Genomic DNA, 24,996 nt, shown 5'->3' on the forward strand with positions numbered 1-24,996 from the left:
GCAACAGCATTGCCCAACAATGCACAATGACACTATTATAGACAGTAGTGATGTTCAAGGACAACAAGCATAATTACCAGCACAGACATAATAAGTAGGAATATTTATAGTAGTACCATGACCTGTATATAAGTAGGATAGCTCTTGCTGGAGTAACCCCAGCTTCAAGCTAAAGTTTATTCACATCACTCTACTCTCAAGCCAGTCTTAAGGCCCTGTTGCATCATGATCTATATTCACATTAAGTGGACTCTGATGTTTCACTTGAAGTGTGAAGTGACATTGGTTTATTATGTGTTTAGGATCACATGCAGCTTGGGTCTAACAGATTATACTATTTTGTTTAATGCACATTTGATCTTATTATAGATTTTTTTCATCTCAGCAGCAAAATCTTTCACCTGAAGAACTTGGCTCTCCCTTTCTAAGAGATTCATTCTGATGTTCAGATGTGTTCTAGTGAAGAGATATTTGCATGCACAAGCTTGAACTGCATCAGCATTATAAAGAACACTGATAACATCTATACTCTAATATACACACAAGTCCTCTAAGTGCATTGAGAGATTCTGATCTGATAAAAGTAGAAGAAACTAATACAACCACACTTTCAATAATTCATGATACATATAAAGCAATAATGCTTATATGGTATCTAGACTTCTCTAAGTTTAAAAGCTTTTTATAACAAGAGGCATAACATATATCACTAGGTCTCAAAGAAGAAGTATTATAATGATACACACTATATTAAGTGACATCTACAGAACTCTCAATAAGTCTTGAGTGATACTCTAAACACACTTAGTAATATAATACACACACTCTACATGACTGAAAGCCTCATGCTCTGAGTAGAAATACTTCACAAATGTTTACAGAAGCCAAAAGATTTAGTTTGAGTTTTCAAACTGATTATAAATCTATAAAGTTCTAACCTATGAATTCAGAGAACACAAAACACAGTATTTCCCAGTCTGACAAGCCAAAGAGTTTGAACCTCTGTCACTTGCAGAAATAATCTAAAAGCAAGTACTAATTAGACTAAAGGATTCAAACCTCTGCTATCTGTAGTATCTCATATTGTAGAAACCTCAAAAACTTAAAAGTAGTACTCACATTGATATCAGTCTCTTATTCTCAAGCTAGAGCACAATCAATCTATCACTGAATTCAAAGCACAAAGTGTCATTTTACCTTTCTATATCTTATACATCATTTAATTTACTCAAAATAATCTCAATAATGGGTTTATTCACTCAATCAAAGTTACAAACAGCTTCAAGTGCTAGAGTGTTAGATCAAAATACTTTATGCCATTACACTATAGGTCTGAAACTTGTATACTACTCCTGCTTTATGCTATTTATCTATTCTACCATGTTACAAATTAATACAGCTTTATATAGTATTATTAGATTGTGGAACTTTTTTTTAAAATCTCACATGAGTTATTTTTTTTTCTGCTGCAGCTTAACACATATGCTCTGATCTGACTTGGGACTAGACCTGTTGTTTCTAAGTGATGAAACATCAGTTAACTGCACTACATGCATGTTCTGACACCTGTTTTATCTCCTCAGAGTTGCAATATCATATGTAACATCTGTTTCAGACTATCAGACTTATCTCATGCTATCAGACTCAGGCTTTAGACTTTGTGTGCTTTGGCCAAGTGTCAGAATCTTCAGGACTACTTGCAGTGTATCACTCTCATAGTCCAGAGTGTCTGCTTCTAATGCATCATGAATCTGTGCATCACTGATCAGTTGCATAAAGTATCAATTATCTCACACACATATCTTATTCTATTCTTAGTGCACATATGCTATGCTTCATGAGTGCATTCAATGTCAAGTACTGGGATTTTATACTAAGTGTGACCTATTTGATATCATTCTAGAGTTAAGCCATGTGCTTTACCAATCATTACTCTAGCTGTTTCATTGCTAGCATTTAGTACATTATGCTTTAGAGATATTTTTCTTGCTCACATAACTAAATATTATAGATTATATGTATTATTATATTTTGCAAAATTACACATATGAATACATTCAGAATATGTCAATTATTGGTGATGACTTGACTGAAAACTAGCAGTAGAAAATTGTAGATTTGTTGACACAATCACCAGTTGTGTTAGACTCAAGTTGCAAGTGATCATAGGCACATAATAAACTGATGTCACTTTGCACTTTGAGTGAAACATCAAAGTTCACTTTATGTGGCTATTGATCAATATGCTTCAAGGCTTTAGAATTGGCTTGAGAGTGTAATGGTGTGAAGATAAACTTTAGCTCAAAGCCAGGGGTTACCAGCAAGAGTGAGCCTCTTTATATACTGTATATGCTTGGATAAATATAAGACCACCTATTGTATATCTTCAAGTCTTTGTGCCCATTGTTCTTGGGCATTGCTACTGTATACAAAAGGTTGATTGTGCATCATCAAGGGCTGGTTGCTATGCTGGAGGACAATGATGGATTGGCTCATTTGTGATGATGAAACCTTTTTCATGATCCTAAGTGCTAGTCTAGACACTCTGACTAAGCATAAATAGAGGTTAATCATAGAAAAAAAAGGAAAGAAAAAGAAAAATCATAACATTACCTCCTTCTTAAGACCATCATCCCAATGGCTTAATTTAGGGATAATTCACAGTCCTGGATCACATCATCAGCATCCATCTATTTTTCATTCACCTATTGGTTGGATTCAGAGCTGTAGCTCTTCCAACTGATCAAATAATCAACTGTAGTTGTTGTTCCACCACTATGTGCTTTCATCTTTCATAATTTATGATTGAGGATTTGATTGATTTTGTAGTGTTCCTCATCATTGATGAGGTCAGATGGTGGTGAGAGCAGGTGTTCTTGATTAGGAAAGGCTGATGCAATGAATGGAGTGAGGAGGGATTCATTGAAGATGTTGTGCACCTTCCAATTGGTTGGGAGGCATAGTTTATATGCAGATGCACTGACTTTGGTGAGAATAGAGAAGGGGCCAGTGCATTTGTCAGCCAGTTTTCATTTTGGTTATGGGAGATAGAGGTTGAAGATGTCAAGCCAGACTTTATCATTGACAGAGTATGTGTGGGCCATAGTACAGTGTTTATTATATTGTTTCTTTATTGATGTGGCTGCCCATTCAAGGGCAGTTTGAGTTTCATTGTAGATGTTTGCCATTGTAGTTGCAAAGTCAGTGGATGCAGGGGTTGTAGTGTGAGTATGATTGGTGTGAGAGAGATGGGGATGGCATCTGTTGTTGACAAAAAAGGGGGTTTTGCCAGTGGCAGAATGGATACAGTTGTTGTGTTGGAAGGTTATGAGAGTGAGCCATTCAACCTAATCATTCTGTTGATAATTAATGAACAGCCAGAGGTATTTTTTGATCTCCTGATTGGCTCATTCTGTCTGGCCATCAGTCTGAGGATGATAGGCAGTGGAAGCATTTTGTCTGATGTTGAGAAGGCAGTAGAGGTCATCCAAAAACTTGCTGATAAACTGTGAGCCACAGTTAGAGATGATGACTTGTGGCATGCCATATTTCATGTATACTTTGTCTTGAAGAATCTTTGCCCATTCTTCTGATATCAGTTCTGTGAAGCATGTGACTGAAATAATGGCTTTCAAGAATCAATTGATGATGACAAGAATTGCATCATACTCATTGCATTCTGATAGTCTGGTGATCATGTCTATCATGATGTGGGTCCATGGTGTTGTGGGTATTTCATTTGGATGTAAGGGTGCTGCCCACAATTGTGTGGAGGATTTGCTGCATTGGCATGTTTCACATCTCTTGACATACTGTTCAATGTTTTATCCCATTCATGGCCACTAGTATTCCCACAGGACTAGTTCTTTAGTCTTTTTGATTCCTGGGTGTCTGGCTGTAGCATAATTATGGTGCATTATGATGATCTCACCTTGTAATCCCTGATCTCAGGGAATATAGATTCAGCCATCATAATAGATCATCCCTCCTTCCTTCTTCATTCTCTGCTCATGATTCAGAGATGGGGCTATACATTGGTCCCATTTGCTGGGGTCCTGAGTCACACTCTTAATTCATTTATGAACTTTCTCTTCCATTGGCATGATCATGGCTCAGAAGTGTTCAGGTTTTAGCAATATGACCTCTTCATTGTCATTTCCTCTCTGGTCATAATCTGTCTGCTGACTGAGGAGGTTGGCTTTTTTATTAGCAGTGCCAGCCTTGTGATAGAGTGTATATTCATATTGACTGAGTTCAGTCACCCATTGGGCCTGTCAGCAGTTCAGCTTCTGTGGTTGTCAGAAGTAGTGCAGGTTCTGATGATTGGTCCAAATCTCAAAGGTTTGTATGGCACCAATCAAGTAGTGTTGCCATTCCTCTAATGCCAGCATGATGGCAAGCAGTTTCTTATCATAGATCTCATAGTTGCACTCAGTGACTGTAAGGGCTTTGGACAGGAAAGCTACTGGTTGCCATTTTCCATCCTGTTCCTAAGAGAGTACTGCCTCTATTGCCCCTTTGCTGGAGTCAGCTTTGACTCAGAATTTTCCTTCTTGGGTTGGGATCATGAGGACTATATCCTCAGCAAGTTGCCACTTCAGGTCATTGAATGCTGCCTGCTGGAATTGCCTCCATGTCTATGGTGCATTCCCAGTTAATTGTGTCATGGGCTAGATGATCTTGCTGTAGTCTTATATAAATCAGCAGTAGAAGTTAGTGAACCCCAAAAAGGATTGGAGTTCCTTCTTCTTTGTTGGTTTCAGCCACTCCACCACTTCAGCAACCTTTATTGGATTCATGCAAATACTTCCTTCACTGATGATTACTTTCAAATACTCTATTTCTAGCACTTCAAATTTGCACTTCTCCATTTTGAGAAAAAGCTTATGTTTTCTCATCAGATCAAAAACTTGTCAGATGATTCATCAGTGTTCATCATGCTCTTTCAACATGAGGAGTATGTCATCCAAGTAGAGGGTGACCTTCTCTGTGGCAATGAGATCTCTGAATATATTGTTCATCATCTACTAGAAGGTCATGAGAGAGTTTGTCAGTCTGAAGAACATGACTGTAGGCTCAAAGAGCCTTTGATTGGTTCTGGATGCTGCCTTCCATTTGTCTCCCTTCTTGATGTGTACATTGTTATACCCCCAGTGGACATCAAGTTTGGTGTAATATTTGGCCCCTCAGAGTTTGTCTATTAATTCTGAAATAAGAGAGAGTGGGTACCAATTCTTGATCATCATTTTGTTGAGTTTTCAGTAATCTTAGACCAATAAGAGTTTACCATTCTTCTTTTAACAAAAAAGAAGGAAGAAGCCATAGGTGACTTTGATGGTCAGATATACCTGCTGGAAAGATTCTCTTCTAGGAACTTGTCAAACTCCTGTTGCTTGTGATGGCTGAGCAGATAGGTTTTGCAGTCAAAGTTGGCATTTGCATTGGAGATTAGTTTGATAGCATGATTCTGGGGCTTGGGTTCTGGTAACTCATCAAAGCTCTCCTTTTTGAATAGATTCCAGTAGTCTCATGCTCACTTTAGCACTAACTCCTTGAATGTCTTCTCCTCCTTTAGGATGTGGCTTTGGCAGCTAAGTCATTGGTATGATGTACAGCATGCAGGTGTATGGCTGGCTGAGCATCAACAATGAGAATGGTTTCTCTGTCCTCCATTTCTTCATCCTATCAGTCCTCAGAATCTTTATCAGGCAACTTGAATGAGATCTTTCAGCATTTGCAGCATGCAAACATGATTTGGCTGGTCTTCCAGTTGACTAAAGGATTATATCAGATAAGCCAGTCATGACCAAGAAATATCTCCTTGGTCCCAAGATCTGTGACAGCTATATCAATTCATTCAGAGTGATCTTTGATAGTGAGACACAGCTCAACAAATTTAGTGATCGATCTGGCTTGATTCTTTGTTTTGTCTGCATTATATATGGGGATGAGAGTGGCCATAGCTAAGATAGAAAGTTTGTGCTTATTGACAAAAGCATGATTTATTGAGGTGCCAGTACATCTGCTATTGATTAAAGCAGTGATGACATGAACTGATCAATTCATTAGAGTCTTGATTTAGACCTTGGTGGTCAGATCCCACCTGGGAGTCTTAGTTCTTCAGATGTATCACCTTGGCCCTTGGAGCTTGTTGAGCCATTCTAAGGCTTGACACCATTCTGTTCCCTTTATCCCTTTGATTATTTTATTGATGACCTCTTCAGCTCAGGTTTTGTATATCCAATTCTTGAGTACTACCTTTGCTGCTTCCTCTATTGATACATCTTTGATGGCTCACCAAGTCCATTTGGTGTCAAATGGTTTGAGCCACTGAGTGGGAGTCACTCCTCCTGTTTGGCCTATAGGCAGTTGAATTTGTCTGTTAGGTGATTCTTTCATGGTGTGCAGGATAGGAGATTTGGGTATATTTGAATGCACACATAATTTAGTCATAGAGGTAGCTACAGAGGTACTATCAGTCTGTTCAGCAGCTGTATGTTGCACACCATGGAGTTCATTGGCCAGCTCAGTGGAATCACTCACTGGTTGGCCCCATCTTTTACTTCTTCTATCTTTGTTTCAGTCTCAAATGCCTCATCATCCTTCTGAAGTTCAGCAATCTGTGTCCAGATATCCTCTCAGGTTTGCTTCTTCTTTAGGCAATTCTTTGCTATGTGGCCTTTCTGGCCACAATTGAAGCATTTCTTCTCCTTCTTCATGTGATCAATGTCTATTGGTTTACTGGTTCCAGTGTAGATCATGCTGATCTTAGTTTTCTGCATGATATAGGAGGGTGTTAGAGTGGTGCTGAGTTTTGATGAGATACCAGACTTCCCATTGGAAGGTGTGCTGAGCTTCTTATCAGGCTGGAATCTGGCACTGATGGCCTTTTGTCAGAACTGTTCCTTGTTCATCTCAGTAATTTGGTTCTTCCATATGTTATACTCTTTTGGAATATTGATGCCTATATCAGAGATCATTTTTATATATGAGGAGGGGATGCTGAGTTTGAGGTATTTGACCATCCTTCCATCATCATTGATGCTCTTGCATATACCAGCCAGCATTTCTAATTATTTCAGCTTGTTGAAGTATTCACTTGTGACTTTGTCACTGGCCATCTACAACTCCTTCATCTTATTCTTATATATTTTCTGGATGGCCAGGTTAATGAATTTGTCCTGCACCATCTGTTTAAAGATGGGCCAGGACAGGAAGCAATGATGTTGTCAAGTGGAAGAGTAAAATGTGAGGGAAATAAGCATCCACCATCATTTAGCTTTGCTTTTGAAGTACAAGGCCATAAAGGCCACTTTGTTCATGTCAGTTCTGAGGTATATAATATACACCTTGAAATATTATTCACAGTCAATTAAAAATCAATCAATGTTGTCAAATGCTCTCTTGAAGAGATGAGGGATATAAAGAAGATTGAGTTTGCATTGCAGCATTGTAGCATTCTGTGGTAGTGCACTCATCAGATTGGGATATTCATCAAACAGCAGGTGGCACTATTCAGTCAGTGGTCCAGGAAAGAAGTGAAGAGAGTTGTCATCAGTGACAGGACTTTCCTGTGGGGCAGCTTCTTTGTGCATGATTACTCCATTCCTAACTGTAAATCCTAGCTGAATGGCTTCAGAGTCATCTTTGACTGGATCTTTTCCTGCCTCACTTCCTTCAGCTTTATCAGATGGTGGTTGTCCACTGAGTAACCAGCTCTCTTTGCCAGTCCAAGGGTTTTAGAAGCCAGCATGCCAGAGAGTTGGCTGTGGTTGAGATCATATAAGCCAAGTTGCTGAAGAGTGGATGAATGGCATAGCATAAGAAAATCAGCTGGTCTGAGTTTGAATAGATAGTGCTGTATAGATGGCATGCTTTGGGGTTGTTGATGGTGCCCATAGCATCAGCTTGATGTTGTATTGGGACTTGTACTTGGACAACTTGCTGAGTTGGTCCTCTGGATATCTTCTGTTATAGGTGGAAACTGCATATTTAGTGGCAGAGTATTGTAGGATCTCCTGCTTCTCAGAATCATCTGCTAAAATGTACTTGTGTCCAAGGGACAAGGCTATTCAAGCTGTGTCCTGCCATAAAAATGCTATGCCATCCCAGTATAGCTGATTATATTCTTCTTCCCTGGCATATTGAATCTCTTCCAGTAAGGCTTCTTCATCCATTGACTCATTGGCATATTCTCTGAGTCACTTTCAATCAAGAGGGATGTTATCCCTCATGTCACCCTCATCACTCTCCTCATCTGCCTCTTTTCTGCTGTCCCTGATGGGGAAGTCATCAAGCAGATTATAGGTGGGTGGCTTCAGAGGTCTGACTATCACTGGCAAACTGGTTGATGACTTGGTTACTGGATCCAGCAATGTTGGCTAGAGAAGGGTTGCCCTAAGATTGAGGTCATACCTATGGCCACTATGCACTCATGCTTCCTCCAGGTCTCAGCTATAGACTCAGAAGTTGGTATAGAACCTGGGATTAAGGAAGAGTTGAGCAACCCTTCCTCTCAGGAACTGCCAGAGTCCTTAGTCAGAGATGTAGGCATTGAGTATGGAGTCAGAGTGTGAGGGGATAGTGTCAGTGCTGGTGATACTAATAGTCTGGAGGAGAGAAACATCATCTCTTTAGGGAGAGAGGGTATTGTCTCTCCTTGCAGCCTCACTGGAGGTGATAGGACTGTAGGGTTCTGCCCAGAGGTCTGTTTCAGCTTAGAGGATGCTGGGCTCTTGGAATGGGGAGCTGCCATGTGCTGAGAGAGAGGGATTGTTGGAGGGCTGGTCATCAAAGAAGTCATAAGAGAGATTCTGGTTCTCTCAGTTTAGGACTGGAGAGAACCCCAGTGGGACCCATGGGTTTCTGAAATCTATGAGCTGACCATTCTAGTGTCATCTGTTTATTCTAATAGATCAAGAGGAGTATCAATATTCTGCCTCCTCTTGTGGAGTGCTCCTCAAATCCACTCTCTCAGGCTTAGCTTGGGGTATGGTTCCTGTCATGGACTGATAGGAGGTTCTGGGAGTGTCTGGGATGTCATAGAGGAGGTGATCAGGGGTGACATTTCTGAGGATTTGTTGAATCTGCTGAAACTCTTGGTAGTGTCTGACTGTCCAAATGATGATTGATTGTCACTCTTGACAAAATTAAATAATTACTAGAAGTTCTAGAAGTATTCCAATAATGGAGGCTAATAGATCAAAGAATTCACAGTCAAAGTTTGAGGATAATAGGTTGATAGATGACATTCAGTTTCTTCTACACTTATTGTGTGTAAAGAAAGGGAATGGAAAAAGCTTTGAGCTAATTGTTAGACTTAAGTTGCACATGATTATAGGCATGTGATAAACTGACATCACTTCACACTTTGAGTAGAATGTCAGAGTTCACTTTATATGGCTATTGATTGATATGCTTCAAGGCCTTAGAATTGGCTCAAGAGTGTAATGATGTGAAGATAAACTTCAGCTCAAAGCTGAGGGTTACCAGCAAGAGTGAGCCTCTTTATATATTGTATATGCTTGGATAAATATAAGACTACCTATTGTATATCTTCAAGTCTTTGTGCCTATTGTTCTTGGGCATTGCTACTGTATACAAAAGGTTGATTGTGCATCATCAAGGGCTGGTCACTATGCCAGAGGACAATGATGGATTGGCTCATTTGTGATGACAAAACCTTTTCCATGGTCCTAAGTGCTAGTCTAGATGCCCTGACTAAGCATAAATAGGGGTTAATCATAGAAAAAAGAGAAAAGAAAAAGGAAATCATAACAAGTTAATAGTAGAGAAGCATATCATACTACTCACAGAACAATAGAGTACATGATTGAGAATGGATATCTCTGACATATGAGTGGTGAAAATCTAAAGCAAGCACAATCAAGAGCTGAGTGTCTAAACATAGAAAAAATAGTATTGAAGACAGCAGCACACCTCTATTTATTACTAGAACTAATAATAAGGTACTATCTATTTGAGCTGCTCATAGAGTATTACTTGTCAGTACTGAAGAGCAAAGGAGGTTTCCATGAGGTTGATCTCTATCTAGATACCCATAGTCAACATCTATTTAGGTACAAATACAAGACTCACAGCTTGGCAAGGACTACAAAGACTGTGCTATATATTCTTTTCACTTTTTATTTACTCTGAGATGCCTTCATATCAGATGGTGGTCCTCTTTTTGACAATGAGGAGGTTTGCAGGATGTGTGCTGACTTTAGATGCAAAACTCATGTGGTTGCCACATATTCTCCATAGGTTAATAATCTCATAGAAGGTTCAAACAAGATACTATTAGTTGTACTTGCATGGCTTTATGAATCAGACTTGGAGAAAGAAGGCTGGAGAGAGATAAAGATCTGAGAGGGCTTGCTGTATCATTGGTCTGATCACTTTGACATAGCAATTTACATTCTGAATACTCAAGTTCTTAGACATCTTGACTATACTCCAAATAAGCTCTTTTTTGACATGGTCATCAATTCTAAGCTATCCAAATTGATGGAATGATGTTGTGCTGCAGCTAGCATATACAGAATAATGATATCTTGATGGATACATATGAGCAGTTGATCACAGAGATAGGCAGAAGTGAACTTTTGATAAGAAGATTCTCAGTTTATAATCAGAAGAGATTATATTCAAGAAGGAAAAGCTGATGCAGGTATTTAACATCCAGCTAGAGGAGATGATGCAAATAAAGAAGAAGCTCTTACTCAAGTGGTCAAGAGCACTGAGAATCACAGGTTGGATCCTTAATTCATATATGCTGGAGACAATAGCAGATGTAACAGTAAAAAGAAAGTTCTATGCCAAATAACTTCAGAGGTTCACACTGCCTACAGAATCATCACTGTAGAAGTACAAAGAGAAATATAATGTGAAGCTAGAGAGAAGATAGTGATACCATCAGAGAGTAGTATGAGAGAAGAAACAAAATATAGTATAGAAGCAGATAAAAAAGATCTGATCAGAAGAAAGAGTGATAAGACTGTCATTATAAAATAGAAGGATGAGCACAAGATGGCAGTAGGAGATGAGGTATCAATTAGTGATAGGGTTTCAGATAGGCACCAAAGCATCATCTTGTAGCAGGGGAGCACATAAGAGCATAAACAAAATGAGACAAAAACTGATTTAGGCTGAATCACATGCTAGTTTAAGGCAAGTAGATATAGATATTCTATTTTCATAGCTAGACTATCCCTTATTGATTCATTCCATCTCTCAATCATTGTGAAGGGTTCCACTGGTAGTATGAATTAACACAGCAAAGACAAATATAATTTATGCTTAACTTACTAAATAATAGTATAAAAGTTAACAAAGTGGTAGACTAAAAAAACAATATACAGAGGCCTGATTCCACACATCTACAGGGAATTTATAAGTTTCTTGGCTGTAACACATCACTGATTGATATTGCTTTACTCTTCTATCAAAGAACCTGTTATATATTGATTCTTCAACTTTGTTCTTTCTGCTTTGTCACTTTAAGCACTACTATACTTTTAGGTTTAGTACTAACATTGACAGCAGAGCAACATTCTTCTCATAACTAGAAAAATATCTTTACACACTTTCTTCACTAGAGCTAATAAAGGTTCACTATTAAAATCTTACTTACCTTATCAAAGAATACAGTTTTCTTCACTTGCTCATAGAGCAACAGTTTTTCTCACTCATCTACAGAGCCACCTCAGATCTTCACTTTTATATAAAGCAACAGCATAATAGTTTGCTATTAGAACTACAGCTATATTACTTCAACTAGATCAATAGCTAATTACTTTTCACTACAACTAGGCAGTCTCATTCTTTATTCCATTTCATATCACACTTTTCTTTTCTACTAAGAGAAGATAGCAAAGTACTCTTGTATGTTCTGTATTACTAGCAGGATCAAACTACTTGTAGTTTTCTTTGCTACTCTCACAGAATACATTAATCACTGCATAGATATGTATGACTAGACTTACATGAATCAGTCTTCAGATTCTGTGTTGATTAGCATTTGTTTTTAGGTTTTGTGTTTATAGAAGTCTCTAGATTCATTATTTTGGAGCTCACTGTGAGGATGTAGTAATCAGATCAACTTTGCATTTCAAAATTCAGTCCTCACTATTGCTTTAAAAAAGACTTTGGACATCAGAAACTCTATATACTTACTGAATTCAAGCATTCCACAATATAATGCATCAAGTGGCAAAAAGAAACTATACACTTACAAAATAAGTCTGCCAGTCTAGAAACTGATATTTAGCTAACTGCTAGTACTTTAACATACCAAAAAGCTCATGCAAATCATCTCACATTATCAGATGGCTTTTATGATGAACAACTAGATGTTTCAACTTGTTGTACTGTTGGAATCATCTGAGAATGAAGAAATCCTATCAGATATCTACTCTACCAGATATAATACTGCAGGAGATGCAATCTCTGCATTAGATATTGCTTTATCACTATATCCAGAAGAAGCTTTTAACTTTGCTGAATTTGAAAGATGTTTGAGTCTTAAGACTGACTGTACAGACTCTAGCAAAATTTTGTCCTCTCTATCTTCATATAATGAACTATATGCTTCAAATCCTACTTTCAATAAAAAAGAAAACTTTGCTCTAATTACATTCATTTCAAATCTCCTTGAACAATCTTTAAATCAATAAAATATGTTTAAATAGAATCTAGTAGGACCAGCTACTCTAGCAGCACTCAATATGATCATGAATACTGGAATGCTCTTCAAACATAAAAGAGGCACACCCATTATCTTCAATAAAGCCAATCTTGGGCACAAACTCTCATATTATCTACAGAATTTGAAAAGTCTCTTTATTCATTATATAATCACTAATAAAATCAAAAAAAAAGTGATGGCTTACTCATTACTCAGAAATAACTATAGCCAGCTTTTGAAAAACTATGGTCAAATTCAACAACCCAAATTCAATCTATACAGAACTAAAAACAGCAATCATTAAGCAGCACTCAGATGCAGATAATAATTGTAAGTATGAAGGAGTGGATCTAGAGCAGGTTATTGGAAAACATGCTTGAGAAGTTTTCACTCTTACTGCCTTAGAAATATACTATCATAAATTTCACCCTAAGATGGTAGTTTTTAAAATCAAAAAACTGACTTTCAGAGTCAAAAACTGGAAATCTGTTCAGCAAAGATTTTTCAGATTCTGTTTGGGACAACATTCTTTGTCACTTGCAGATAAAGCTGTCTGATCATTATTCTCAGGATTCTTATACACTATAAGAAATTTACAGAGCAGCACAGTTTGTCTTGCAAAAAATGCACTATAGAAAAAGCATCTTTACTACTCCATAACTATATTATCCTGCAGGAAGTTACAATCCACCTAATAAAATGAGCTTATCTTCACAATATCAGTTAGCCTCAGAATTGGTGATTGTAAAATACAAACTATCAGAAATCTCCTTGCATTTACAAGTCATCAAAGAAAAGATTGCTCAATTTATGCAGATGCAAATAAAGGGCCAATAAAACTATTATCTCTTTCAATGAAGAAACTTTAATTCTGGAGAATAAGTGAACTTTTCTAATGTTCCACAAAATATTAAGTGTGGATTCTGCAGTTTACAAAGATATTATTTTAGTGGCTGCTCTGAAATTAATGTCATGATTCATGCTATAAAATGTTGAAAAAATACAAACAATTATATTATTCTTCCTCAAGGCATACATATTCTGAGAACTATGCCAGGCAATTGCTTAAAGGAAAAGATTGAAGAATGCCATTGCCTAAAACCCTAATTAACTTAGTGCAGTGATAAATTTGATGCAGTCTATTAAGGAATCAGTCACCATCTTATAAAGGCTGAAGCTACAGACACAAATAGTCACTTCATTAGCTCTGAGCATTAATGTTACTTAATAAATAAAGGAACTCATTATAAAAATAGATTATATTGAATCACAGCTATGAAGTTTACAAGAATATACAGAATTTCTGAAAGATGAAAGCTTGAAATCTTAGTTTCAATCAGTTGAAGTGCACATTCTTAGGATAATTTAAAAGCCAGTCATATCTAGGCCAGAAACTGCTACTACTTCTATCAAGAGAGAAACCTTAAATAAAGATGTTTTACCAATAGAATCAGCTTCTAAAATTACTGATTGAACAATCTGTACCAGTCCAAAGCCACTAAAAAGTTGTTAGCAAAGCTCTGCAGAAACTAAAAACTTTGCTGATGCTTGATAACTATGATCATGAACTAACACTGGACTATGATGATATGGTATCATTAGTAGAGGCATCAGATTCTGACAAAGAAAATACTTAATTACTATCTCAGATTCAGCAAGTGGATAAAGAAGCAGCAGAAGTTATCAACTTCTTTCTTCCCTTAGTAGAAGAAAAAGATACTTTAACAAAAAAAGAAACTTCACTATGAATATCCAGAAAGGCAGTACCAAATTTAATTTTACATTTGTCATCAACTCCACTCTCTATACCACCATCAAATGCAAAAACTGATATTGTTTCTACTGAAGATAAGACAATTAAGTCTCTATCTATTTTATTTAGCCAGATCCATTAATTATGCATCTTCTGTTGATTGCAATATAGAAGCCAAGCCTGAGTATTAAAGAAAAGTCAAGGAAGCAGACCCTGCTTATCAAACTCATACATCTATTGAAGATATCTTAGGAGCTTATAATATTTATGAGTGAGCTTTGGATTCTGCTGTTATCCTGTTGCAAAGAAAACTTTACTCTCTGTCTCTGGAAATTCAGAATATGGCCAAAGAAGACATTATGAGATAGAAAGTTCCATCAATCATTGAATATTTCTAAAATATTTCTTTACCACTCTACACTAGTCCAGATACAGTTGAAATCATTGTAACTTCACCAGAAAGCTCAAAAAAAACTATACTGTTATTTAGTGTTCTAAAGAATGTGATACAAATCTTTGAACAGTCAAGGGTTTCATCACAACCACAAAGTCCATCTAAGGATGCTCTTGTAGTAAAAAACCCTTATGAGGAATTAATTAAGAATGAAAAAAGATTAGCCCACTGAAGTACACTGCAGAATCAATTGCCCCAAGATCCATATTCTCTATGATAGATCATCAGCAGAAAGTTGAATGTACAGTTGATTATCTCAAAATGCATATGATTAAAAGACACCAAAACTATATGCATTTATAGATTTATGCAGAACCAAAGTAGCATGTGTTGTGACATGTGACTTGTGCAACATTATCTAATTCATCTCTATGTTGTCATTGTTGTCCCAAAATGCTGTGAGTAGCTTTTGGATCAGCTTTCCATGCATCTCCTTGAATAATGCTCCTCTCAACTTCCTCAGCTATAGTACTAATTCACCCTGGTCACCTTGTGAAACACAAAATGTCTCCAGCTTTTGAATAAGCTCAAACCCTTCTATTGTAGTTATCAAAGTCTGTTCTTCCTCACTCTCCTCTTTCTTCTCATTATTGTCAATAACAATTACTTCTCCATTTTCTACTGAGGATAGTCATCAACATGTTTGAATACTACAAGCCAGTCTCTTGTTGTGAGATGCAGGTGGGAGATCTACTTCAGAGGCTGGGCTGATGATTTGTGAGTTGGAACTTTCTTCTATTTTGTATGCTCATATGGATTCCCATATTTAGCATGTAGTTTTCATATCAGTTTGGGAGGCATGTTTATGGAAATATAGGCTGGACCACTTCACAATATTTTTTTTATGTTTGTCATAGTCTATACAAACAAATTATGTTCTTTATTGTTTCAATATGTGCACAATGTTATGTCAGCTTACTATAATTTTGGATATAACAATGCATATCCAAGGCTAGAACCATATGCATTATGCAATATGCATTTCTGACCTATTTCTCTGCTTCTCAACTGGGTTCCAGCCCAATCTGTATGCAAAGTTGGATTTATGCATTTTCATATCATGCATTTCAAGATAGTTAACTGTATTCTGGACTCCAGTTCATAAGTTATTTTGATGTCAGAAGTCATTTGCCATTGCTTGGATCTAACCTATGATCCTATAGTGTTGATGAAAATGCAATCCACCAATAAAACTTTGAATAGTTGGTTGAGACTAGCAAGAAATGTTGCATTCTTATTAGAAGATATTACTCTTTATCTCTAAGTATACATATTGCAAGATCCCAAGATGATCTGTAAGCATACTGAGTTGGAAAGGTGTAGAAGAGAAGTCAGTGTGAGCTGGAGTGTAAATAATGGTGGAGGAGGAGGAGGAGAGTGTCATAGAAAGTGAAGAAGCCAGCAGTAAAGATATCAGTGAGAAAGAGAGGACCATTGATAAGATGATAGAGGTGAGTGGAGGGCAGTGGATATAATGTGAGTTGAGTTTAGGTAGTTGGTGTACAAGTCAGAGAAAGAAGGCAGGTTAGGAGATAGAGGAGATAGGTTATATTGATGAATGGTTGATGTTATTATTTTATAGGTTTCACTGTGATAAACCCAAGAAGACATTCAGAAAGCATTGAAATTAAGAACCAGTGAAGAGTAGTCAGAGATAGAGGATATGATGGGTCATAGAGCATAGAGAGAGGGTGCAGGCAGAATCATGAAAGCATCAAATAGAGACCTGGAGGGAAGGATATGGGAAGAGATACATGGGGAGAAATAGCATGATAAGCATTGATAAGATTATACACCATTTACATGTGCAACCATGGAAGCAATGCAAGGAACCATAAGGGCTCAAAATGATCATCCACTGCACACACCACAAGAGTAGCCATCTGTGCTGATGTTCTCTGTGTGAGATGGGATTTCATCATCTTTCTGTCTTTTGCCTATCACATCACAGTTGATACCCCTGTAGAGGATTCACCCACTCTAGACCATTTCTTTGACCATTTCCTTTGTTACCTTACCTTGCTTTTACCTTTCTTTGTCTATACAGTGTTTACTTGCCACCATTAGTTAGCCTCCCCCTTTCTTTCAATATTTTACATTGTCTTTGCCAGTTACCTTTGTCTTATTACATGCCACTCTACAAATAGTATAAGTACATAGCTACTTGGTACCAATGGAATCCATCTCCCCCCATCTTCTCTGGTGTCTGTCCAGATCTTAAAGTGTAATAGCCAACTTTACCTACACCCCTACCCATGTATCCACCTACAAGATCCTTGAGAGTCAGGTTGCAAAGCCATCAAGAGATTTCATGCCACTGTTCTTCAGCATGAGTTGTGGCATTTTGAAAGTGAACATTGGAATGGGGCTGTAATTGTAAGGAGGTGTGATTGGATGCATCTTGAGAGAAAAAGGCAATGCTATTAAGGTGAGTAAGCCCAGCATTGGATAAATTAATTATATTCTGCAGGGGCAGGGCATAAGGAGGGACAATTAAGGTGACAAAGAGCAACATTGCCATGAAAGAGGAAGGAGAGATCAGTATTATGGATTGACAAGCGGGTTTGAGGCGATGCATCGGCGGATGCCGTGCCGGCCCGTCCTAGGCCGACTCTTAGCCTCCTTGCCCAAGAACTCGCACTACTTCCTCGTAAACCACGACCACGGCTTCGACGCTCGCATTACCCGCGCCACTGCATTCGCCAGCCCTCTTCTCAAAAGGCTGATCTGTGATAATAGACTGGGAACTCTCTTGCCATTGGTTACTCGGAAAACTCTCGGGCTCTCGAGACTCGAATTCGAACTTCCTGGAGGCACAGACTTGAAGTGGGGGTAGGAACTAACTTGAAGTATTAGGACCTCGTACTGCAATTTCTTCCGGTAGATTTCTATGATGTGCACTGGCAACTATATTTTTTCGAAAGTGGACGACAGTCTCACGGCCTGCAAATTACCTGCGAGATACTTATCGTCTGGGCGAAGTGCTGTGACACGTTTATCTTTTCAGATGAACTCGTCTCTCACACCGATGCTGATTCCTGTGCACCTGACGAAAAGCATCGATAAGACGCAGTTCCAGAACGTCAAACACGAAATGAAATCTGTCGCAGCGCCGATAACCACCGTTCTTCATAGTTTAAAAGTGCCGTCTCCTGTGACGTTTCTCTTCACCCACCCACCATGTCCTAAGAAACTGCTATCGTTACCGGCTCTGCCAAAGGAAAGGAATTGGGAGAGCTATCGCTCTCCAACTTGCTAGGAACAGCTTGAATGTCGCTCTCAACGATCTTCCCTCTGAGAAAGCGAAGCTCGACGAGGTCCTCAATGAAGTCGTTGCTACGGGTGTTCAATGCAAGATATATATAGCCGATGTCTCGAATGAGCAAGAAGGACAGGCGATGATCCTGGCCGTTGTCTCAGACCTCGGTGGTATAGATGTGGTACGATATCATGTCATCTTTTTCTTCAGTGGCAGCTATATTAAATCGGACTATAGATGGTAGCAAATGCTGGTGTCTCATATGCTCACAAGTTGGTCGATAGTCCGCGACAGTCTATTGACTATTTCACCGGAGGATTCATCGACACAACTCGTGGTAGGCCCTCAGAGGTTCGTTCCTCATCCATACCTTCTCGGTTGATCGCCTTTTAACGTACCAGCTAGTAAGGGATGTAGACAGTTCTCTCGGTGCCCCGCTGGAGCAATCTGGTTCACGACGTTAATGAGTTTCTGTCAGATCGCGCGCTCTCCTCTTCCACAAGGAATAGGACAGCCTGAAGATGTCGCGAGCGGCGTAGCCTACTTGGCATCGAAGGAAGCGGGTTTTATTACCGGTGAGCCACTTAATAACCTCCACCACCGACACGGCTCATTCAAGTTCGTTAAGCCAATGCGTGGGTGTTATTTCGCTTACAAGGACATGATTTCTTCTACTCTACATATAGATATCTATGAATGGCGGGCTCGTCATGACCTGATTCGTGGAGGCTGTTCCCGCGTGAAGAAAACTTGAATGTACTAGTCGTCGCTTGTAAAATACTGGTTTCTTTGCTGTGAAATGGATACGCGATTGCTAACGCATATGAGATGCTCAAATGCATGTGATTCTGGCGCCATTTGTTGAAAGCATGAAGCAGGTTTCGATTGAGTCCGACAAATTAGTCGGAACGGACGATATCAAATTTACTCTTAGAGAATCCCCCAAAACTGTCCATCGATCCTACGATTAAAAATCTACTTCAGAAACATTTCCGCATCCGACGATCATCCTTCAGTCGCGAACGGTGGAATTCTGTTAAGGAAACCTTGATGAGGGCTCTCGTCGACTAGTCAAGAAAATCTCAACGCACCACTTCAGTGCTTAGGGAGCACTTTGACTCTTCCTGTGCTTCTTATCATCCCCACCAATGGAAGGACTGACGCGCAGCCTTCCATCCGGACTTGTGAAAGGCGGAGGCATAGGGAACTGTCGCAGCGTCACGAGGAGCGGGGAAGTGATCTGATTCGCGGGTGACTTCGGCTCGACTCGTATTTGCTGTTGCTGCTGAGAGTTCATGGCGCGATTCTTCTCGGTCCAAACCCATGAATGTGTGTAGGTTATAAGAATGGCGTTGGGGGCTCCTCGGGGGACGGTGCTGTGTTGAAGATTGATTCCTTGGTTTGCTGCTGTGCGGACACGGACCGTCGTTCAATTAAGAGCCCAGATCCTGATGATTGAAGAGAATACGCCACAGATAAGGGCTGGCTATCTGGCCCCGAGTAGGTACGTGGCGAACCAGAGAAGCAGAATCTCGCCAGCAGAGTAAAACATATCCCTGATAAGTGATGGGATCCACCGAGATAGAAGACTGCGTTCAGTACCAGTGCATCGATGAAACAAAATCAAAGGTTGTTGAACATCGGACTAGGGTGAGAAATATCATCGATGAGAGTAGACGATCAACAGATTAACTTTAACATCCGAATAAGCTATCTCCAGAGGGTCAGCTGAGAGTGGCTTACAGACCAAGGTAGCCTCGACGTTCGAAGGGTCGGATCAGTTGATAACACCTGAAAGACCATCTGACCAGTAAGAAACGACTTCACGAGGAAGATGTTTGGGCGTCTAAACAGTGCCATCAGCCTTCCAGCCGGATCAGATTAGCCCCTTCCTTTCATCAAGCCAGATTTCAACTAAGGCTTTCGATCTTCTAGTATCGCGGCAAGCGAGTGTGAAGTCATTCGGATCGTAGAAGAACTTCAGACCTGAGGTGCTCGGCATGTGAAATGCCTGAAGACGACACGTGTGTTGTTTGGATTATTCGTAGACCACAATTCTATCCATAGACAGAGGCCTAGAATTGAGAGCAGCAGCTAAAAAAAGCCTCAGGTTAATCCATGATTTTCGTTAAAACCTGCTTCATAACTTCGGAGGTCCTGGAACTTAGTGTCTCGAATTTATCCCGGTAGAGCTCGGGGTTCACCGAGAGAATATTTATGCTGTCGACGGACAAAAGAAATGAACAGAAGATAAAGTCCGAGATCGCCAGGAAGACCAGTGTACGTAGCTTTTCGAAGCATAGTATAGTTAGCTAAAAGAGCCTGGACGCTATACAGCAACGAAACGTTTCTCCGAATCAATGATCATCTCCCGCAGCATCGCGGTATGATTAGATATGGTCTGAGAAAATCACTTCGTCGCATCAATTATAACCAGTGCACTGATGAAACCTCGAACAACGCGGGGTGGAATACATTTTATTGGAAGAAACATCGGCATCTAGAGAAGAAGATCGCAATGGAACAATTCTATTGGCTTACGAAACATCTAAATGTACTCTCTGCAAAATGTAAATTGCCAACATATGTTTATCCTTAAAACTGTAGCAGGAAGCAAAGTATCAGCATCGCGTAAAATAAAAATAACAAAAGGGGCCAAGAATACACATCACATAGACCGGAGTCTATCCATCATGTCGCATCCAAGGGCGATCCACGACATCCTCTTCCTCCCCAACACCAGCTAATGTCATCGCCTCCAACTTTCTGGTAAAGTCATTCATGTCCTCTTGCGCAGCCTCTCGGATAGCACAGTCATATCCCCCTCCTTCGTCCACATCATCATCGGGATCCCAAGAAATAGGCAATCCTCTCCATCCGCCGTGTTTGTAGACGTAGTTGAGGAATGACCTCCATAGGGGGTCAAGAGAGAGAACCTTTGGGTCCCCGACGATAACAAGTAGTGCTTGTGCTCGAGTCACAGCCACTGAAAGCCGGTATGAGTCATAGAATGATAAGAGTGGGTGAACAAACCCACCATTGAAACGACGAGGGCTCGCAACGAACCCAAGGGTGTGTCGTAGATCATACTCAATGAACTCTTTACTACTCCTAACGGTCGATATGATGATGACCTTGCGTTCCTAAATGCATTGTCGGTACATATGCAACAACCCCAAAGCATCGATATTCTTACCTGACCTTGAAACTCCTCCACACTGCCGACTTTGATACCCTCATACCCTCTCCTCAATATATTCCTAATTTTGAGAACCTGGGCATGATATGGCGCGATCACGCCGATATCATTGTCAGCTAGACGCGCTTCATCAGTTTCAAGATAGATCCCAGTTGATTATGTACATACTGATGCGCAGTTTCTTATCCGATCGTAGCTCTTCGATCGTTCTCATGACATCGAGAACCTCGTCGATGTTAAAGAAGGACGGAGACGAAGCCTCACGATCATCTTTTCCCGCCATCGAATGAAAGATAATGGGGAATTTCTTCTCCTCGAGATGCTTTGATCCAATAAAAGCAGTGATACTCCTGGGATCAGCACAGGGTTGGAGCTCTCCCTTATAGAACCTCTCGTTCGGGAACTCGAGAATCGCCGGATGGGAACGGAAGTTTTGGGTCAACTTGACCACCCTGTGAAGGAAAAAAAAAAAATCAGACCCAAGGCGGTGAAGGAAATGATGAGAAACAACTGACGAATGCCCATGACCATCCTCATCATATATATCGCGCTGCATCAGTCGCTCAATATAGCTGGTCTCTAGTCCTAAATCCTTCGCCACCGGCGACCTAATGATAGGTCCAAGCTGTTTAGGATCGCCGGACAGAATGACATTCGTCATATTATCAGCCATAGTTTTCACCGCAATCATCGCTTCTGGCTCGGTTGCCTGACCCGCCTCGTCGATGAAGACATGTGTGAAATGTCCTCGCGGGATACCGATTCCGAAAAATACCGAAGCTGAAACACAGGTTGTGACGACCACCTTGAATTGTCGAACGCGAGCAAGAATAGGGACGGAGAAGTGTCCATTCTTAACGAACGTGAAGGGTTCGAGTTCGTGAGAAACGGCGGCCTTTGGTCTCGATGGAGCGTAGAAGCGGAATAGGACATCCGTACCCAACATTGTTAGACGGGAAGTGATCAGGTCTGCAGCTGAATTACTTGGAGCACAAGCCAGTATTCTTGCTTTTGGATTGGCCACAATGACTTGGCGGATCGCTTCGATCATGGTCACGGTTTTTCCTGTTCCAGGTCTGTATCACCATGTCAACGAGAGATTATCACGTGGGATTGAAAGACTTACGGGCCAAATATAACGAAAGGTACTGTCCCAGGACGTTGGCGGAGTATGCAATCGACTGCCTGTCTCTGGCGGGCGTTTGTGTCGATTAGCTTGTTGAAAGATTTCCACGGTGTCGTCTCTGAGAAGGCGAGAATATGCTGCTCTGCGGGCAGGAGTAACCGTGCCGGTGCGAATGCGGTGCCTAATGCTTGGTGCTGACGGCGAAGCGGATAGCGATTCAATTTGAACCGAACAAGGAACCGGTCTGTCGGCGCAGCTCTGAAAGTTCGATTAAAACACAATCCGACTTCTTCTTTCCTGACGACGTGGACGCCGCCAGAGTACCAATGACCTTCGGGGGCATCGCTCCTTCGGACAAGGATAACGTCGCCTAGCAGAATATAAGCCAGGGTTAACATCGAAGAGAGGAGACCTACCGACAAGTACACTCGGTCTTTTCTCAGCTAAACCAGGAACGTTGAGACTAGGATGATGTCAAAAATATCTTCAACAAGGGGAACAAAACTCGTACTAGTAGTATTGGTTGTGCTGAGCGAGCTGGGCGTTAGGGATGTCATAATATTCTAGGTCTTGGCTGGAGAGTAGGCCATGTAAGAACACACGCATCAGTAATGAACAAAGCACTTGCCTCATTTTGAATTCTTCAGTCCAAATCAAGTACTTGTAATACTTTCCGTACGAGGCACCTTCGATCGTGGGGGGAAGGAAAACCTCACGGAGGCGTTGCGTAATTTCAGCTACGGAACCTACAGACAGCGTCGCCAGCAGACTTTTGGGAATATCTGCTTTGTGAAGCTCGACGATATACGGGATGACGCCGAGAGCCGGCGGCTTCACGCCTTTCACCACATCTGTCTCTGGGTGTCGCGTTGACCGCTTACGAGGGACATAAGGTGTCGTCGGTTGCAATGCCTTGTGTGCAGCTACGTTTCCGACAATGATGTGAAGCGGTCGGCATATGATAAACTGCGTATGGAGGTGTAAATCTTCGAACACCAACTCTAGCCGGTCGTCGCCACGTCCAGGGAAGGTCTGCAGTGCAGTGACAGTCAAATTGACAGGTTGTCGATACCTGAGTTGATGTAAGCCCGACGGCTCGGCGGTAAATCTTGTCAAAATAGAATTCATCTGGAGAATCACATTTACATAGATGGATAAACTCACGGAGAGAAGATTGATCGGCGTTTCGATGATGCCAAATTCACCGACACAGACAAACGCGCATGGGGAACGGTCGTGCTGATAGCCACTTGTGCAGATACTCCTTCCCGAGCAGCACTGAGTTCGACGACTTTGAAGTCAAGATCACTAACAACGGTAACATCGTGTTTATCCTGCGTGGCTTCCTCGAGAGCGGAAGAATACTTGGTAAACTGCTCTTTGTCCTTGTGTTTTTGATTCGAGAGGTGGCCCTTCCAATGAGAATTGAGTATCTGGCGGTTACAGATAACGCAGAGAGTGTGGCCCGGAACAACGTCGGCCTCCTCTGGCTGCACATGGGGGGATACGCCTTGCTCCTGAGCTGCACGACAGTGACGTCCCCCTTCAACATGTTGTACCCAGCATTTCATGCCTGGGACGTTCACATTGCAGATATGGCAGGCGTACAGTGCTGAGCCTGCCACGGCATTCTGGTGGATTTTTGTGCTGAGGTGCGCATCGTAGGAAGCTCGGTCAGGATAGATGTTGCGGCACGCATCACATGAAATGGTATCGGACTCGTATCGAAATGGACAATCTGCGTCGTCGCAATGGCCAGTGGCGAATTGGTGTGGACAGGTGGTAGCCATGGTGGCGGTAAGAAAGAAAGGCACAGGCAAGCGCAGCCTTTCAAGTATCTTAACCCTGGAAACGTAAACAAGCGCCCAGTGACAGAATGGGTATTTAGTGTACCATTTTCGACCCTACTTCCTACTTCGAGTATCCTGTCTATTGTTCTTTTCACATTGGCCCCAGGACGTTCCATTTTATGCGTTCCTATTTGGTATCAAAAAGAAGCTTTTAAAATTTTCCTTTGTGCTAATTTAAACGGATCACATGATCGTGAGGCCAAAACTTTAAATTCAAATTTCTGGTCTGCTTGATGCCGCATGTAAAGTAAGATGAACAACGCTGTAAGAACTCAGTCTGGCGCACTGGTAGCGATGAAACGACTCTATTCTCAACACTCAACTCTTACTTATCACGAACCCTAACCACTTCATGTGACCTAAGCATCAGACACTAAGCTTCGCCCTAGTCCCGTTAAGCTTTTAAGTTGGAAACCTAAGCCTCGCACTAGTCTACTAACTTCGTTCAAGGTGATTGTTGTTGAGATCTTCGAGCTCGCTCGAACCCATTTCTCGCTCGCGGATACCTTAGTTCTCACGCTTACGCTCTTACTCTTTACTACGTCGACGGCCCGTACCTCTACCGAACGACTATTCGTCTTCATTGCTCAAGCACGGTATCCAACATTTATAACACATACCTCAGTCTGGCGCAGTACGACTGAGGTGTCGTACGTAACCAATGGGG

General features: G+C 40.7%; 2 protein-coding genes across 2 annotated transcripts; one reads left to right on the forward strand and one right to left on the reverse strand.

The window, feature by feature from the left end:
* Positions 1 to 18,116: 18,116 nt before the first annotated feature.
* On the forward strand, positions 18,117 to 18,547 carry BT62DRAFT_908576 (uncharacterized protein; the record flags this gene model as incomplete). The annotated part of the gene is made up of 2 exons (XM_043183714.1): positions 18,117 to 18,335; positions 18,392 to 18,547. Coding segments are annotated over 2 exons (375 nt in total), but the record flags the coding sequence as incomplete, so codon positions are not given.
* A 2,070-nt stretch (positions 18,548 to 20,617) lies between these two features.
* On the reverse strand, positions 20,618 to 24,450 carry BT62DRAFT_1080193 (P-loop containing nucleoside triphosphate hydrolase protein). The gene is made up of 11 exons (XM_043179562.1): positions 24,373 to 24,450; positions 23,644 to 24,324; positions 23,108 to 23,587; positions 22,991 to 23,053; positions 22,896 to 22,942; positions 22,480 to 22,849; positions 21,869 to 22,429; positions 21,522 to 21,805; positions 21,351 to 21,469; positions 21,192 to 21,297; positions 20,618 to 21,140 (listed from the first exon to the last, which is right to left on the reverse strand). The coding sequence occupies exons 2-11, from the start codon at positions 24,267 to 24,269 to the stop codon at positions 20,839 to 20,841; spliced, it is 2,958 nt and encodes a 985-aa protein (XP_043034817.1). The 5' UTR covers positions 24,270 to 24,324; positions 24,373 to 24,450; the 3' UTR covers positions 20,618 to 20,838.
* Positions 24,451 to 24,996: the final 546 nt, after the last annotated feature.

The sequence above is a fragment of the Guyanagaster necrorhizus genome (assembly GCF_019112545.1).
Source record: "Guyanagaster necrorhizus MCA 3950 unplaced genomic scaffold BT62scaffold_39, whole genome shotgun sequence".
NCBI classification, from domain to species: domain Eukaryota; kingdom Fungi; phylum Basidiomycota; class Agaricomycetes; order Agaricales; family Physalacriaceae; genus Guyanagaster; species Guyanagaster necrorhizus.